The sequence below is a fragment of the Sturnira hondurensis genome, unplaced genomic scaffold, assembly GCF_014824575.4.
Source record: "Sturnira hondurensis isolate 20B ecotype Veracruz unplaced genomic scaffold, ASM1482457v3 Scaffold0010428, whole genome shotgun sequence".
NCBI lineage: Eukaryota > Metazoa > Chordata > Mammalia > Chiroptera > Phyllostomidae > Sturnira > Sturnira hondurensis.
Window position 1 is genome coordinate 2,143,436 of NW_028083059.1, and position 17,134 is coordinate 2,160,569.

Below are 17,134 nucleotides of genomic sequence, written 5' to 3' on the forward strand. Positions count from 1 at the left end.
AAAGCTTTGACAGACCAAAAAGGATATTAGATCAAAGTCCATTTTCAAAAGGGGTATGGAGATGCAAATCAAATCTATCAAAATAAATAAAATTAAACGACTGAGGTCCAAGTTCACTAGTGCTGCATCACCGTACATGCCAAGAAAAAAATTATCTGCCTTGAGACAAAGGCCACTTTACAAATAAGTACTACTGCTGCAAGAATGGGAAATTTTTAAAGTGCAGGCAGTTCCCATACACTGGAGTTCACCATAGCTTTCACTCAACTTCGTTTCTTGCTTCTGTGATTTAAACAGAAACGTCTATACAGTTAAGCCCAGCCCGTGCGTTAGTGTACAGTAACTCCTTGCCAATACGGACGTCTTGATTCAGTCTTAGATGTAAACTTAAATGTCAGAAAAAACACTACATATATGTCAAGTCCTTAGCCTAAAACATGCCATAAAGCTTTGCAAAGCGAGGGTGTATTTCCTAAACGGTGCTTTGTTTGCGACTGCTTCTAAATCAGTGTATTTATTTTTATATCTCTCCTTGCCCCCGTCGAAGATGTCAAATCTCTCTCCCACCCTCTCTAGTCCAAAGGGTAAGGTGAGATTTATAGGCAACAGGCTGGGCTGGAGAGTATGGTCTCTCCCCATTCCTTTTCAGGAGAACATGACCCAGTGTTAGGCAGCTAGTACCACTCTCACTCATGACCACATACACGCAGGAAAGAACTCAGTCCCACCTCTCACCTCCCTAAAAAATCAAACGACTCAAAGATCAGCAACACCGTCGCCAGAATCATATGGTAACCAGTCGGGGGCCGTTTGCTTCTCCCCGGCGCCTGCGGGACGGCAGACACTGGGAGCAGGGCAGCCGTTCTCTTCCATCCCCAGACCAGGGCAGCCAGCCTCACACCTGGTCCGCGTACCCCCGCAGCCGGAACCAGCGAGGAGGACAACCGCAGAGGACCGCTGTGGCGCCCCTTCCGCTGCCTCGCGGGCGCAGCGCTGCCCCGCACCCCACCGACGCCCGCACCTGAAGCGGCTGCGGGGGACCCGGCGGGAGGGAGCGGAGCTAGGCGGGCCAAAGTTACTCACTGGGAAAGCGCGGCTGTCCGAGGCGCGCATCAGCTCCCGGAGCCGCAGCCCAGCGCCAGCTCAGCTCTTCCTGGCCCGCAGAGGGAGCCGGGAGCGAAGCGGCCTCCGCTACGCTGGGAATCGGGACTGTTGGCGCCGTGTCCGCCGCCGCTGCAGATTTCCTGGCAAGGAGCAAAGTCTGGCCAAGACTTCACTTCTCAACCGCCCCTGCTGTCTTCCCGGGGGCAAGCGCCAGGGCCCAGCCGCCCAACCCGACACGCACCTGGACCAATCGGTGGCAGAAAAGGCCGGAGGAGGGGGCGGGACAGAGAGGACCCACCTATCCTAGGGCTTAGGGGGCGGGTCAGCCGGGGCCGACACTCCCGGGTTAGAGTGAGCCCACTACACCCCGCGCCGCCTGCCCTCCCCCCACCCGCTTTCCACAGTGTTCTTCGGCTTACCTCGCAGAAGACAGGCTCAAGAAATGTCTCTGCCTTCCCGGTCTTCGGCCGCGAGGTGCATGCAACAGCGGGGGAAAGCAGTGAATCTCTAGGGAACTCGGGGAAGAACAGGTGGCACAGGATAGTGGAAGTGTGGGTGTGCTGGGCGACAGGACAACTAGGGAAGGATGGTAGGGGCAGGGGTTGGCCAGGAGGAGGAAGACGAAGAGAGCAGAAGAGCGAGAAAGGGAAGACTATTAGCGAAGAATACCTGAGGGGACGGAGAGAGGAGAGGTACGCCGGAAGAAGGGGACTGAGTGCGAGTCTGTGTGGAAAGGTTGCCGAGGAGGGGCAGGGCACCTGAGAACAAAGGTGAGGGAGGTTCCACAGGTGAGGAGGTTGAAGAAGCCAAAAGGGTAAAGGGAAAAGGAAGTCCAAAGAGAGGAAGGACGTCCTACAAGGGTAGAAAAGATCCTAGGAGAAAAAGGATGGGAGGGAAAAGTTTCCTTCCAAACTCTCCCTGTTCCCGCAAATGACCAAGACTAGCTGAGATGTACAATAACGTCTTAAACCCATTCTATTCTATTGTGAAATCCATCAAGATGTATTTATTAACTATAGGTTAAGCCTATAATCCTATGGAAGCCCCCCCAAAGGCTGGGGTCCTGTGTGGGAGTAATACCGTCCCCAGCAGGTCTAGCAGCAGCAAGTGAAAAAGGAGCCACATTTGGGCCCTAAGAAAGTTATTTGGGAGAGCCGGGTAGTCCCCACCCCCTTCGCCTACACCTGGAGAAAGGTGCCCAGGGCTGCGCTCAGGCGCCCACAGGCTCGTCTCCGCCTTCGGGTTGGGGCTGAATCCCAGCTCCACCTCTCCCCGCTAGCTCCCGAGGCGGACCTACTCCGGAAGCGCCAGGTGAACAGCTCCGGTCTAATTACCGCCCTCCTCCCGCTGCGGGGCGGGGGCCTGTGGGCGGGGTCTCAGGGCGGAGCCTCCAAGTCCCGCCCAGTGGATGGGCCCTGTGGCGCCGCTGCGGCTCCTCCTCCTTCCTTCCGTCCTCCGCCCCTTCCGTCAGTGGTTCCTTCCTTCCTCCTTGGCTAGCACGTTTCGCGTGATGGGGCAGAACCTTCCGTCCGTCAGCACCACCTGAGGATTCCGGAAGCCGCCCCCGCGATGGAAGAGGACCAGGAGTTGGAGAGGTAACGTCCGAGGAGACGGGCGGGAGGAGCGGGCCGCGCCCTGCACCGGCGCTAGCGGCCGTGGAGGGGTCCGCGGCCGCCCGGGGCCTCGGCCTCTGCGGCGTCCCAACCTGACTGGGAGTGCAGGGGACGAGTGAGAAATGGGCATCCGGGAGGGAGAGGGGTATCTGCTTGGGATAAGAAGGTAGGAGACAGGGATGTGTTTGAATAGAGACCCTCTGGACACTAGATACCAAGGAGGGAAGAAGACAAGTTGTTGAGAAACCCCCAAACTGCCAATCCCCAATTAGAACACCAAGAGTAAATCAAGCAAACGTATAAAATCACGCACCAGGCCACTGCCCCCAAGTGATAGTATTTGTGTGTTCGGTCAGGCCTAAGGCCATGTAACGCTGGCCCAAGTCCTTCCTCTGTGCTTGGAGTTATCTTTTCTCCCCCCTGCTGGATTGACTCTTCTCCATCGAACTAGTTTCCTTACCTCCTCCAAATGGGCCTGCACGTTGATCATCTATCTGTAGTCGCCAATCTTATAGTAATCTGTTTCTCTATGCCTTCCAACTCCCTTTTCTTCCTCTAGCACGGCCACCCTATTCTGATCCTATCCTTTCTTGTGATTTTATCAAAAGAATACTTTAGCAAACATTTGACTTTGTGTTTTAAAGAGATTCCCCTGTGGCCATGTGGGTGGTCAGATGGAGTAGGGAGAAACTGGAGGTTAGTTGGGGGTTTATTGATAGAATATGTGGAGGCAGAACAATAAGGGGCTAATACTAATTCTGTATGATTGGAGTGCATTAGAGTATTAATGTGTAACAATTGTGATATAGTAAATGAAAAAAGCTAGTAACAAAATATTCAGTGTAATCTCATTTTTATAAAAAATATGTGTGTAGAAAAATGTCTGGATTGAAGACCTCAATGGCTGAAGGCGAGAGGAAGACAGCCCTGGAAATGGTCCAGGCAGCTGGAACAGATAGACACTGTGTGACATTTGTTTTACACGAGGAGGACCATACCCTAGGAAATTCTCTTCGTTACATGATCATGAAGAACCCGGAAGTGGAATTTTGTGGTTACACTACAACCCATCCTTCAGAGAGTAAAATTAATTTACGCATTCAGACTCGAGGAGCTCTTCCAGCTGTTGAGCCATTTCAGAGAGGCCTGAATGAGCTCATGAATGTCTGCCAACATGTGCTTGACAAGTTTGAGGCCAGCATAAAGGAATATAAAGACCAAAAAGCAAGCAGAAGTGAATCCACATTCTAGTTCCTTGTGCATCATACAGGGAGGAACATCCTCTAACATACTTTCTTCGTGATCTTGCAAAACCCAGAAGGAAGTAAAAGTTTGCAGCGTGATCTGTCCTTCAGAAAAGTGTGATTCTATCTTATCACCATTACAGTTGTTAGATTCCCTGCCATACCCTTTGTATTCTTCTAATAAATTCCCTCTTTAAATTAATTTGAGTGGTTTCTGTTCCTTGATCCTCACTGTTGACTAGGGGTATTAGCATTTTTTAAAACTTTAATTGAGCCAACATTGATAGGGAGAAAACTAGGAGAAAGCAGGGGCCTAGACAAGGACTTTTATTAAGGGTATTAAAAGAAATATGCATTCATGGCTGTGACTGGGGAAGAAGAAGATGTGCAATAGAGCATGAGTGCACATACTGTGGGTGTTTTTTTTTTTTAGGGGAAAACAGGAAAGAAGGATGGGAGTTGTGGGGAAGGATTTGTTCTCTTGCTACATGTTTTTTAAACTTTGCTGTGGTTGGTAGATTGGGCAAGAGTAGGGATTAATATGAAAGAATTGTGAGAATTCTGGTTTCACATGAGAATTTTAGGTAATATCAGGCTCCATCTTGTTGATAATTATAGGATAGATAGCAGTTTACTGCTTTAATTTCAGGACACTAATAAAATATTTACTTAGAAATGACTTAAGTAGGTCAAGAAAGTTTAATTATATTGGAAAGGAAGATTACTGGGATGGCCACATTACCTTTTCAGTCCTTAGGTAGATACCTGAGTGTAGTTCAGAGTTACATAAAACAAGCAGTATTTGAAAGAAAGTAAGGACAGGGAGAAAGAAAATTCATTGTGGGGAAAATGATTTTTCCCCCCTGAAAACTTAAGATAGTGAATCATCTAAGAGCTGTCCTATTTATCTCTTCCATGTTGTCTCATATCTGTCCTACTCCAGCTTGACTCTTAAAATATGTCAACCAGTGAACCTGAGCATTCCACACCCCAGTACTCATGCTTTGGGGTTTTATTTATGTTAGTCCCTCTTTCTGGAGGACTCTTAACTTCTGCCATACTGTAGTGTAGCTAAGAACTTAACATACTAGACTCTTCATGCTAGTTTGGGTACTTGCCTGTGCTTTCATTATACTCCATTTCCTGATCTTGGGTTTACTGTGTGATTGTTAGTGCTTACATTGTCTACCATTTTACTGACTTGCAGCACAGTGCCTGATATGTAGTGAACTCATCAGACTTCTACTGCCTGCCATGGAGCTTGCATTTCCTACGTGCAGTCAGTTTCTTCAGGTACAGTTCTGCATTTATTGAGCACCTGGCACATACCAGGCCCCAAGATAGATTTGCGAGACACAGGTCTTGTTCTCATGGAGTGTACGTGATAAAAGGAGTGGAATTTTTACAAGTTGTTTTTGTGTGGGACTAAATATATGGTAGAAAACATGAGAGGAGAATCTGCTTTAGATATGGAAGTCAGGGAATGTCTTCCAGAGATTATAGAAGAGAAGGAGCTACTATTTCCCCAGAAAGTTTTCTGGGGAAATAGTATGTGCATAGGTCCTGAAACAAAAAATGGGTTGTTTGGGGAATTAAATTATTGAAAGAAGATTTATATACCTGTAGCATGGATTCAGTGGGAAGAAGAGCTGGAGTGGTAAGGAGCTGGGTTTTATGTACAATGGTAATGGCATCTGAATACTTTGATTGCAGTGTGGGGAAATGAATTTGTAGAGAGGCCAGAGTAAAAGCAGAAACTTAAGAGGTGGCACAGCCTGGAAGGGCAGTAAGCTAGTGATGGAGAAAAGAGTGGATTTGGGTTGTATTTTTAAACCAAATTTGTACAGAATTGGTAGACCTCAGGAATTTGATGTGGAAGGTGAGGAAACAGAACGATGACTTCTACCTACGTTTGGGGACAAATTACTGAAATGGGAAGCTTAAGAGGGAAAATAGGTTGGGAGATGGAGGTGACTGAACTCAAAAGTTCCATCCTGAACATGGTAGATAGTAGATAGATGAGTTGGAGGCCATGAAAGAGATCTAACAAAGCTAGAAATTAACTTAGTTCTTGCCATAAAGGTGATGTAAATCCATAAAAGTTCAAGTGTGGGGAAATAAGTTGGCCCAACACCAAGCCTTATCCACACCTAGTGTTTAAAGTTTGTATTAAAACAGGAGCAACCAGTCAGATAGTAGGAAATCCTGTAGAAAGGAGAGTTGTGGAAGCCACAGCTCTCAAAGAGGGAGAGTGATATTGAATGAGCTGAACATAAGATTGAAAAATTTTAATTGGATTTAGCAGGAATGTTGTTAGGCAGGAGGCAACATTAATTTAGTGCCTACAGTTAGACATTAATACTCACTTTACAAAAGAATGACTTTATTTGGGTTTTTCAGTAAAGAAGATATGCTGTGGGACACTGGAGAGCTAAATTTAAATGGCAGCAGGGATGAGGAAAGGTCAAAGTCATGGGGCAAGCATAGAAAGCATTTTCCTAGAGTGATAGAAAAGATTCTGGAACCAGTGAAGATGTAGGGAAGTCCTAAAGAGGTAAGTGGGAAATGATCAAAAACTTCTTTGCCTTTCCTAAAATTTTGCTTATGAGTAGTCCTGTGGGGATGATAAATAGAATTATGTTGAATTTTAATGCCTCTGAATGAAGACTTGTCAGGAGACGAAAGCAGAGCTCAGTTAGCGGACATAGAGGTATAAAATGATGATAGTAGGCTGAAGTGATGAATGACAGCACCCAGTGGTGACCACTGGCTGCAACTCATGGCTTTGTTGCTCCTAAAAGGATTTATCATCACTGATCATGTGACATACTGACTTGACACTGTTTAGGGTTGTCATAAAATCACAGGTTCATGTAAAACACCTGAAGGCAGATAGGTGAAAAGAAAAAGAAAAAAAAAGTGAGGGTAAGGCAGGTAGAATAACCAAGAGTTATGTATATGTAGGGGGAATCTGCATAAAATTGACAAGGTCCTGAGAGAATGCTGAATTTGTGTATGAGATGATGGAGATATGAATAATATCAATCTAAACTGAAAATAACCTGATCAGTATCTCTAATTTGCTCTCTAATGGCATTTTACTCTAAATAAACTAATATTAATGATTCGAGATCAGAAATTCTATTTAGCTATAAAGTACTATACCTTTTAAGGAACCAGTTAAATTAACTGATTACCTACCAAAGGCTTTTAGTATATTATAATTTGAGTGCTTACCTAGCATCTTCCATTTTCAAAGCATTTTACAAACTATTCATAAATTGCACATAGCTGTAACATCTAAATGCCCTAACTAATTGGTGTAACACACAGGTGCCTACAAAATCTCTGTAGAGATAAAAAGGTGTGTACATAAAAAGTCCATTCAGTGCTTTCTGACCCAGAGTGTCTTGCATTTCAGGAAATAGAGCATATCAAGTTCTGTGGCCCACCATTCCCCAGACTTCTTTTTGTTTCTTTTAAACATGTTATTAAGATTGTAACTAGTCTTCAGATCACTAGGCAAAAGTTATCATTTTTGGTTGGTTAGCATAATTTTAGAGTCAAAGACGATCTTTGTAATGTCCTTACAACAGAGCTCCTATGAAGTTTACCTGAGTCCACTAGTCTGCTCTCAAATACTTACAAAGATCCCAAATTTAGTCTTTTGAGCTCATTTTAATGTTGGTTTTTCTTTTGCTATTTTGAAACTTATGAACTGTGCCAGTAGGGTTAATGTGTTGTCTGTATTTTTTTTCCATAATGAAATTTCTTCCAAACCTACTTTATTAGATCTCTATACAACAAATAGGTACATAGTAGTGGCACAGTCCTGAGAAATGGTGTAGAAAAGAGAATGTAAATAATAAGGGTCTGTCCTTAAAAGCCTTGCCCCGGCTGGTGTAGCTCAGTGGATTGAGCTCAGGCTGTGAACCGAAGGGTCGCCAGTTCAATTCCCAGTCAGGGCACATGCCTGGGTTGCAGGCCAGATCCCCAATGGGGTCCACGTGTGAGAGGCAACCACACATTGATGTTTCTTTCTCTTTCTCCCTCCCTTCCCCTCTCTAAAAAATTTTTTTTAAAAATCTTTAAAAAAAAGCCTTATGTGGTTTTGGAGAGAGAAGACAGGTTGTGCACATAAAAAAAATCCATTTTTGATGAACTGCTATAATGTTCAGTGTAGAGTATTACATGCTGAATACAGAATAGTGTCTCAGTGAGAGACACTATTGAAGCAAAGATTGATTCATGACTACCCCTCTGCCACCACAGTGCTAGGCACTGGAAATAGCAAACAAATCAGACATAGTCTACCTTCTAGTAATTCATGGTGTGTTGAAGTTGGCAGACTTGTAAAATAGTGTTCCAGGATAGATGGTTTCCTCTTTCCCAGTGTAAAGGAGCCATTTAAGATTCTTGAGCTGGGGAATTCCATAAAGGTTTTGTTTTTTTGCCCCATGCCTGTGCAGAATGGATGTGTGCAAGGAAGCATTGGGAGACAGCAGTGAATTAGGGGGTGTTTGTAATAGTCCAAGAGTAATGTAAGGCAGAGTTGCAGAAATGGAGGTAAAAGGATGAATACAAAAAAACCCCAAAAAAGAATTAAAATGACTTTGAGACAGATTCTGTACAGAGGTAAAGGTAATGAAAGGGTTGAAAATGGCCCAATACCAATGTCTTTGACCTCTGTTTCCCTACCATCCCCTCACAACCAAAACCAGAATGGCAGGATTTACCTCTCCACCCCAACCTCTCCTTGCTAATGGGAACCAGAGGGTGCAACCACCTTTACTTAACTCATTTCCCCACCCATGTCAGAAGAATTCACATATTAGATAATGACATGAATCCAGGGCTTCAGATGTGAAAGCTGGGGATGGGAAGAGGCAGTCAGGACAGTAAGCTGACTGCTTTTATGACTATCTGCCTTCACCAACTTGTTCCTCTCAGAGAGAACATTTCATTCATTCATTCCATAAATAATGTTGAGCACATACCATACTGAGGCACATTTAGAGATACAGCAGAACAAGTTGCCCACATGCAGTTTATTTTCTAATGGCAGAGATAGAAAATAAATGTATAAATATATAATGTAATATAAGGTAACAATATAAATGGGAAGTAAAAGAATGATGGGGGTGAGAAGGTTTTGAGACATTGAGTAGTTAAGAAAGGCCTTTCTGAAAAGGCGGCATTTGAACAGAGAAATAGACCAAGAATAAGCACATGCCCAGAATTTTCTAAGACATAAACCTAGATTATTCGGTGTAGAAAAAGCAAAATTATGAAACTTTTTAAAGGAATAAACTTTTAGCATTGTGTATGGGTGGTTTTTATTAATACCTAGATTTCTATCACTTTTTAATCTTATGTTGCCACCTAATAATTATAGAAAAGTATATCGAGTTCTGTGTGAGACACTAGGGTGTTGTAGGAGTTTTGGATTGACCAATATACCCATGTGTTAGGAGAATTGAGTTTATTTTAATTGGTGCTTTTTTATGTGTGTATTTTTTAGAGAAGTATTATCTTTCTTAGAAGCAGAAGTTGATGTGCTTGGGATCGTGCACATCTTTTCAGGCTAAATAACTGCTCCTGAAGTATAGGAGCTAAGAGGATGCACTATTAAAATCACATTGCTTGGGTCTTGGCTCTAGACTTTTTAGCTCTATGTCCTTGGACATGCTGTTTGACCTCTTTATGCCTCAGTTTCTTCATCTGTAAGATTGAAATAACAACAATACCACATAGGGAAGCTATGACTATTAATTTAGATAATATATTCAAAGTGCTTAGGCTATTATCTTTCCCATGTATCAATGAAGTATGTTAGCTATTGTTATCATATCATTAATTGTGTCAAACAAGCTGGTTTTGTTTATTCTAGGTGAAAACTTGAAAACAAAAAAACCTTAGTAACCACTTTTTTTTTTTTCACTAGCCCAAGCAGCAGTACAATATAAATTTGTGGACCCCATATGTTGTTATCAGTATGCCAAGGCCATTGCTTTTAAGATAGGTTAAAATAGCATTCCTATTAATAGGATCTAAATAAAAATCTGGTGTGGGTTTCTCCTCTTCACAAAGAAATTAATATTCTGATGGAACATTTATATTCTTGAGCTTTAAGGCAAAGAGTAAGCAGGAAGGAAAAGCAAGTTCTGTAGCAAATGGATACTTGGTTTGGTGCCAAAATATCTGAATAGTGCTTTGACTGGTGTGGCTCAGTTGGTTGGGTGTTGTCCTGCAAAGCAATTCCATGTCAGGGCGCATGCCTGGGTTGCTGGTTCAGTCCTCATTTGGGGTGTGTACCAGAGGCAACTAATCGATATTTTTCGCTAATAGTGATGTTTTTCTCCCTCTCTTTCTTTCTCCCTCCTCCTCTAAAAATAAGTAAATAAATAAAAACAAAATATCGGAATATTGATAGGAAGCCTGGACTGACACTAGGTCAACTAAGCATAAAATTGCATAAAATATATTTGTTGATAATTTTATCTAATATTAATCCTCAGTTAATTCCACATTTGTTTATACAAGGCACTTAAAATATGTCAAAAAGAAAAGCTACCTGTTTTATAAATTTGCCATGCTAATCTGGATCAGACCTCAGAAAAATTGTATGTAATACCTCAAACAATGCTATTAAAAGGCCTCCAAGAGAAAATCAAACTGCTGGGAGCATCTAATCAGACAGACTGAACCACCAGCTGCCTTAAACAGCAGTTTCAGTGTTGTTTGTTTTCTTTTTCAGAGGTGAAAAGCTTTCTGTCTTAAGGGCCTTTCAAGACAGTACTGTGTGGAGATGAAGGGTAAGGACTCTGAAGTCAGAGGGCCTGTCTCCCACATTCCTAATTTGTGAGTGTGGGAGAGTGTCTTAGCCTTTAAGCCTCAGTCTCCTTATCTGTAAAATTGGACTAATAGAAATATGTACTTTGTAGGGTTATTGCGAAGACTAAGTGAAATAAAGCACTTAGGACAATGCCTGGTATTTGTATATTTAAGTGCACAAATATTAGCTATTGCTGTTATTGTTGTTACAATATATTGATTATTGTTTAAGCCAATTAGTGGTGGTTGGGATTATAGCCTTCATATACTGGTTATGCCTCATTATCCACAGCAGCCCTCAAGGCTGGCTTGCTCTAACTGGTCTCTGTCCACATCACCACCTGTGACTGTCTGCCATACTTGCCTTCTCACTTCTTTCATATTGATATACGCCTAACTTGTTCCTGTTTCAGAGCCTTGGCCTTTGCCTTTTACCTACATCTTTACATGGCCTGTGTCTTTTCAATGTTATTTATTCAGAAAGACCATCCTTGACCACTTTATGAGCTATCCATTGCTGTATAACAAATTGTCCTAAAACTTACTGGCTGAAAAAAAAAATTCTTACAGTTTCTGTGGGTCAGGAATCTGGTTGAAGTGTAGCTGGATGATTGTGACTCAGGATCTCACAAGACTACAATCAAAGTGTCATCTGGGCTGCAATCATCTCAAGACTTGACTGTGGGATATTTCATGTCTAAGTTCATTCACATGGGATTGTCTCATGCCATAGCATCTGTCGTCCCCCAGATCAAGCGATCCAGGAAAGAGAAAGAGAACTCAGGAGGAAGCCACAGTGTTTTTATATCCTGGTCTCAGAAGGGCATCTCATGACTTCTGCCGTATTCTGTTTGTTAGAAGTCAGTAGGTCCAAGCTGACTACACTGCAGGTGGATTTTACAAGGGTATGAATACTGGGAGGGGATCCTTAGGAGCATCTTGGAGGCTGCTGACCACAATGCCTTCCCCAAATGGCACCTACATACAAACCACCGTTCTCTGTGCCTGACCTTGCTTCACACCTTTATGGTACTCACCATTAACTGACATTATACTAGGTATTATAGGTTTATTGTCTGATTCCATTTAAATGTAGGCTCCCTGAGGGCAAGGATTTCATCCTTTTTTGCTTGTGTCTCCATAGCACTTAAAACCCTGCCAGGCACAGAGCAGGATTTCATTAGTATTTATTCAATGAAATAATGAATGCATGAATGACTGATTGTCAGTGTCGGTATGTCTGATGCAATAGGGAGGACAGACTGCAGAGGACTGACTTGTAATGACAGTCTGTGAGCTCATCAGATGACATTTACATACTCACCCACCACAGTAATAAGCTTTCAGAAGAAAAATTTGGGGTGAGTAAATGAAGCACACCTTTCCTGTGGTTTCCATGGGAAGGAGAGCTGTAAGTATTACAGAACCTTGATAAAGGTGGTTATACTTTGGAATCTATTTCATTTATGTCTTCTCTCCCTTAGGCTCTCTATGTCTTCTTTCTTAGGCTCTCTGTCCCCAAGAGCCTGTATACTGCCATCCCTACCGCCTTTATCCCATGCTACATTTGCTACCTTTGCTCCTATTAGTCTAAAATAAAAGGTAGCATATTGCTCACTTGAAGTCGAAAAACAAAAGACATTTTTGTTTTGCGGCAGCAGCAATATAAACAGTGATACTGATTATCCTTGGCATCTGGTCTGCACAGAATTCCAGTAGGGCAGAGGTTGTAGGCTCATTGTTTTGGGTACCATGAGGTAGAATTCAAAGGATTTGACTCTGAAGTTTTGCTGTTTTGCCAATGCCAAATAATACATTCATTTCCAGACCTGCTGTCTGATAAATTGATGCCATTTATTACAAAAGTAGCATTGCTTTGGAAAAATATAGAATATTTGCATTTTTCAGCAGCTTTTTTGAAGTCCTGCTGTGTCCCAGATACTAGGCATGTAAAGATGCATTTCGTTTAGTTCCTGCCTTCATAGTTTGCAATCAGGTTGGACCAAAGAGCTGTGAATACAGGCATCATTTTTTCTGGATCTTCCACCTTGTTTAACATTATAGCCCCTCGCCCAACACCTTCATCTTGCAGTATATACAGTCCCTAGAACAGTGCCTGACCCATAGCAGATGCTCAAAAAATACTTATGAATGGATGAATAGTTAGGTTTTTTTATTGAATATCCTAAGAGATGAATTTGAATTTGAAAGGCAGAAATAACTATTCTATAAGCTTTGGAGTTGAAAAGCACAAATTTGTGATAGTAGGTCTTTAGCTCCATAGTCTGTCACATATAAATGACAACAGTCTGGGACTTTCAGGGAGGAGACAGACTTAGGAGTTCATTTAGCTAAAGGTGGTCATGACCAGAGCTGGCAAAGATCGAGTGCCAAAGGAGCAGCTTGCACAGTGGGAACTTAGTGAACCTTACAGATGGATCTGTTAGGGGTCTGTGAGTACAGAGAGGTAACCTGAGCTAAGAAGAGGTGACTGAGCTAACCTAAGCCAAGTTTGGCTCTCAGTATATCTGTACTCTACTTTGTACTTATTGTATACCCTGCTGTGCTTTATACTTATTGCATAGTTTCAGATTTGGGGAGTTCACGGGTCAGTAATATTTCAAAAAATAAACTCTAATAGGGTGAACTGTGTATGCTTACTTAGGTTTTATTTTCCCCTTAAAAATATACTTACCTTGTTTTGGAAAAAAGTTGTCAGAAATCCAGTCTTTATATGGCCTGATAGCAGGTGAAGGCCTCCAGTGTTTTCCTCCACAACCAGGCAAGTAATTCTGACAGTGTCTGCCTGGAGATAACAGAGATCTCAGTTTACAGGCTTAGTCCTACAAGACCTAATACCAACCCCCACACACACGCACCCCAGACCCCTCAGAGGCCAATTTTTCAAGTCCAGGTTGTTGCCTATGCTTGTGGGAAACTGGCTGTAACTTGGAGACTCCCATGACCCCCGCCTTCCGGATCAATTAATTTGCTAGAGCAGCTCAGGGAACTTAGAGAAATATCTACTTAGGTTTATTAGTGTATAATAAAGGATACAGATAACTAGCCAGATGAAGAGGTACATAGGACAAAGTATATGGGATAGGGTGTGGAGTTTTTATGCCCTCTCTTCCAGAATCTCCCCATGTTCACCAACCCTGAAGCTTTTGGCACCCCATCCTTTGGGGTTTTTAAGGAGGCTTCATTAAGTCAGTGGTCCTTGACCATTGGTGACTGAACTCAATTCTCAGCTCCTCCCCTCTCTGCTGCAGATCAGGGGATGGGAGTGAAAGTTCCCTCCCTTCAATCACCTGGTTGGTTCCCCTGGCAACCAGTCCATAGTTAGGTTACCTAGGGACTTGCCTAAAGTCACTAGTAACATACCAAAAAACAGCTTTATTGCTCTAATCAGTTGCTTCTAATTTTCTCCTGAGCATTTCATCCATAACTCTCAATTTCTCACTGCTAATGTTGGGTAAATTATATGGGATCTCAGAATGAATTTTAATTCGAACTCAGTATTACACATCATTGAGATTCTTTTTTTTAAAGATTTTATTTATTTATCTTTAGAGGAGAGGGGAAGGGAAGGAGAGAGGGAGAAATAACAATGTATGGTTGCCTCTCGTGAGTCCCCTGTTGGGAACTGGCCTGCAACCCAGGCATGTGCCCTTACTGGGAATCCAACTGCGATCCTCTGGTTCGCAGGCCTGCACTCAATCCACTGAGCTACACCAGCCAGGGTACATCATTGAGATTCTTCACCTAAAGTTATTTCAGACCCTGGTTTGCTTGCTAACTCTATCCTGCGTACTTAGATGTAAATCCTGGTGTTTGGAATACTCACAGGGTTTTTATTCAAAGTGATTAAAATTGGGAATATAAGCATCTATTATCATCTCTTTCTCTGAAGTTGAAAAATAGAGTACAGTCATCATGTTCTATGTCAAAGTAAATGAGTTAGATTATGTTCTGCATCAGACCTTATAATCTAAACTTTACAGACTTGGTTTTAGAGGGTTTTTTTCCTGCTTTTTGTTTATTTGTTTACATGGCAAAGATTATACTTTTACCTTAAGTGGATGGGAAAATTGGGGATTCGACAACCTTATGATTGGATACTATTCTGCAGAAAATGCCTGTCTTTCAAAGAGTCAGCCTACAGGTGTGTCTCAGCCTGCTGCCCAGACTTGTGGCAAGCAAGCCAAGAGTTCCCTTTCTATTGTTCTAATATGTTGGTCCCCATCTGCAGGCACTGCTTCAGAACAAGCCAGAACACGAGGAAGCCAACTGGGTTTATTCTTAGTCAAAAGCAGACAGCTTAACAGACACGTAACTGTGACTGTTAAAGTGAGAAGACTGATGATTCCCCTAGCAAAGTGGGAAAAACCAGTTCAATCCTGCTTCAAGGTAGATAGTTTTTTTCACATTTAAAGAAAAGGAAACTGAGGTAGGTTTGCAAAAGTTAAGAAACCAGCTTAAAGTTATACAGCTTCTTAGTAGACATGAACCCAAGCATGCCTGATTCCTTAATAGGCTTAGCTTTTAATGTCCCCAATGTTGCCTATGTTACCTCCCTCAGGTACATATGAAGATATGAAAGCTTTGCCAGGCATATGCTCCAAATAGTTCAATTTGAGTTGACTGGTATTTCTTGTTTACAGCTAAGTTCAGGTTGAAACATGTTGGAAATGGGGCTGATTTTTATACATCTGAACCATAAAAAGAGTCAATGAGTTAGTATCTGGTTAAGAACCCAGATACGGGTTTATTAATACTTTGTTCATAAAAATATCATTTTCCATACTAGTAAACTCCATTCTTTCCTTGTGTATCATAGTGAAAAGAGTCTTGTAAATACTTGGACTTGGGACCTCTCTGGAACACTGAGTGTGTAGGAATCTATGTAGAAGTTTGGTGTATGGCCCAATTTCTATCAAGTAAATGCTAAGGGAGAATTGTGAACTTGAGGATTGGCTATTTCAAGTCAGTTGTGAAAGTATGCTCCCAAACATTTGTATTAACCCAGTGCCTTTTTTGTAAGTATGAAACTATCAGACCTTGGGAGCAGGCCCAGTTATGCTGTTTGGGTAATCAGAATGATCTGTCTCTCAGCATTTCCCCCGCTTTCTCAGTTGGGTGTCCGTTCCATGTGTCACACAGTCTAAGTTCTTCGTTAGCATTGCTCTGGCCAGTCCAACAGCTGCAAGCATGGGTTGTGTGTCAGTAGTAAACGAGGTGGTTCTAACATGTGTAGCATCCTAGAGTATAGCAGTAATACAGGGACAGGAGACTATGTTTAAGGTTTTTGATATGTGGTAAGATGAATCATGAAACATTTGCTCCAGAACATGCTTTCATATTTCCTTTCTTGGTTATATCATAATATGTCAGTAATTTAAAACCTGAATAGTAAAGTCTGCTTCAGAGTTGGCTGGTTCTTGACTGTGTTGCATCTGGCTTCTGATGCCCAAGTCACCAATTGTATTACTCTCTGTAGTTTCTTTCTTTTGGCAATTGATATGTTGGTGTGATGTACACTTAAAAGTTGGATTGATCAGCCCTGGCTGGTATAGCTCAGTGGATTGAGCATGGGCCTGCAAACCAGAGGATCGTGGTGTGATTCCCAGTCAGGGCACATGCTTGGGTTACAGGCCAGTTCCCAGCAGGGGACACACAATACATTGTGTGTCCTCGGCAGAGGCAACCATACATTGATATTTCTCTCCCTCTCTTCTTCCCTTTCCCTCTAAAGATAAATAAATAAAATCTACAAAAAATAAAATATAAGTTAGATCAGTTTGATCAGTAATGGAATTTTTCATGCTTTGGACTTTTCTCCTGTAGTGGCTAGTTAGTCCCATGTGCCGGTTCTTTCTCTTTAGTTATCTCTGCAGCCTTTCTAGTGGTCCCTCCCGCGCTGCTGAATTTAGCATCTATAAGAATATGTTTGCATTGCATCAGAGCTCTATTATTACCAAACCAAAAAAGGGAGGTTGTCTGCCTGTCACAGAAAAAGCCAAACCCATTAGGCAGGGGCTTATGCAAAAGAAAAGAGGTTTTTATTCAGGTGCTGTGCTCTCTGGGAGAGTGGTGGACTCCCTGTCTCAAAGCTGATCTCCTCCACAAAACCAAGACAAAGTCCAATCATCCTCAGCAAGACCAAAACAAAAGCCAGTTGTCCCGAGTTCCTTCATTTTAAAGTACCATCTTTTTGGAGTCTGCAGGCAGCTGCTAAGCAGTCATCCAAGTAGCTTAGCTTGTTCCCAGCTGCTGCCTGTTTCAGGCTCCCTAGAAGCCATGTGCCATGAGGCTGTTGGGGCCACAAGGTCCCGTGTT

The 17,134-nt window shown here is 42.6% G+C and overlaps 3 protein-coding genes across 3 annotated transcripts in view; 2 read left to right on the forward strand and 1 right to left on the reverse strand.

Moving 5' to 3' along the window:
• The window catches only part of LNX2 (ligand of numb-protein X 2), a 90,870-nt gene extending 88,985 nt beyond the window's left edge, over positions 1-1,885 (reverse strand). The window contains exons 1-2 of the mRNA XM_037058885.1: positions 1,524-1,885; positions 1,084-1,244 (exon numbers count right to left, since the gene is read on the reverse strand). The gene's annotated coding sequence lies outside the window, so the exon portion shown is untranslated. The remainder of the gene's footprint in view (positions 1-1,083; positions 1,245-1,523) is intronic.
• Positions 1,886-2,612: 727 nt separating this feature from the next.
• On the forward strand, positions 2,613-4,163 carry LOC118995802 (DNA-directed RNA polymerases I and III subunit RPAC2). Its single transcript, XM_037058886.1, has 2 exons — positions 2,613-2,699; positions 3,593-4,163. The coding sequence occupies exons 1-2, from the start codon at positions 2,674-2,676 to the stop codon at positions 3,966-3,968; spliced, it is 402 nt and encodes a 133-aa protein (XP_036914781.1). The 5' UTR covers positions 2,613-2,673; the 3' UTR covers positions 3,969-4,163.
• The window catches only part of LOC118995803 (protein POLR1D), a 43,677-nt gene continuing 29,160 nt past the window's right edge, over positions 2,618-17,134 (forward strand). The window contains exon 1 of the mRNA XM_037058887.1: positions 2,618-2,699. Within this exon, the coding sequence (XP_036914782.1) occupies positions 2,674-2,699 (26 nt within the window). The 5' untranslated portion in view covers positions 2,618-2,673. The remainder of the gene's footprint in view (positions 2,700-17,134) is intronic.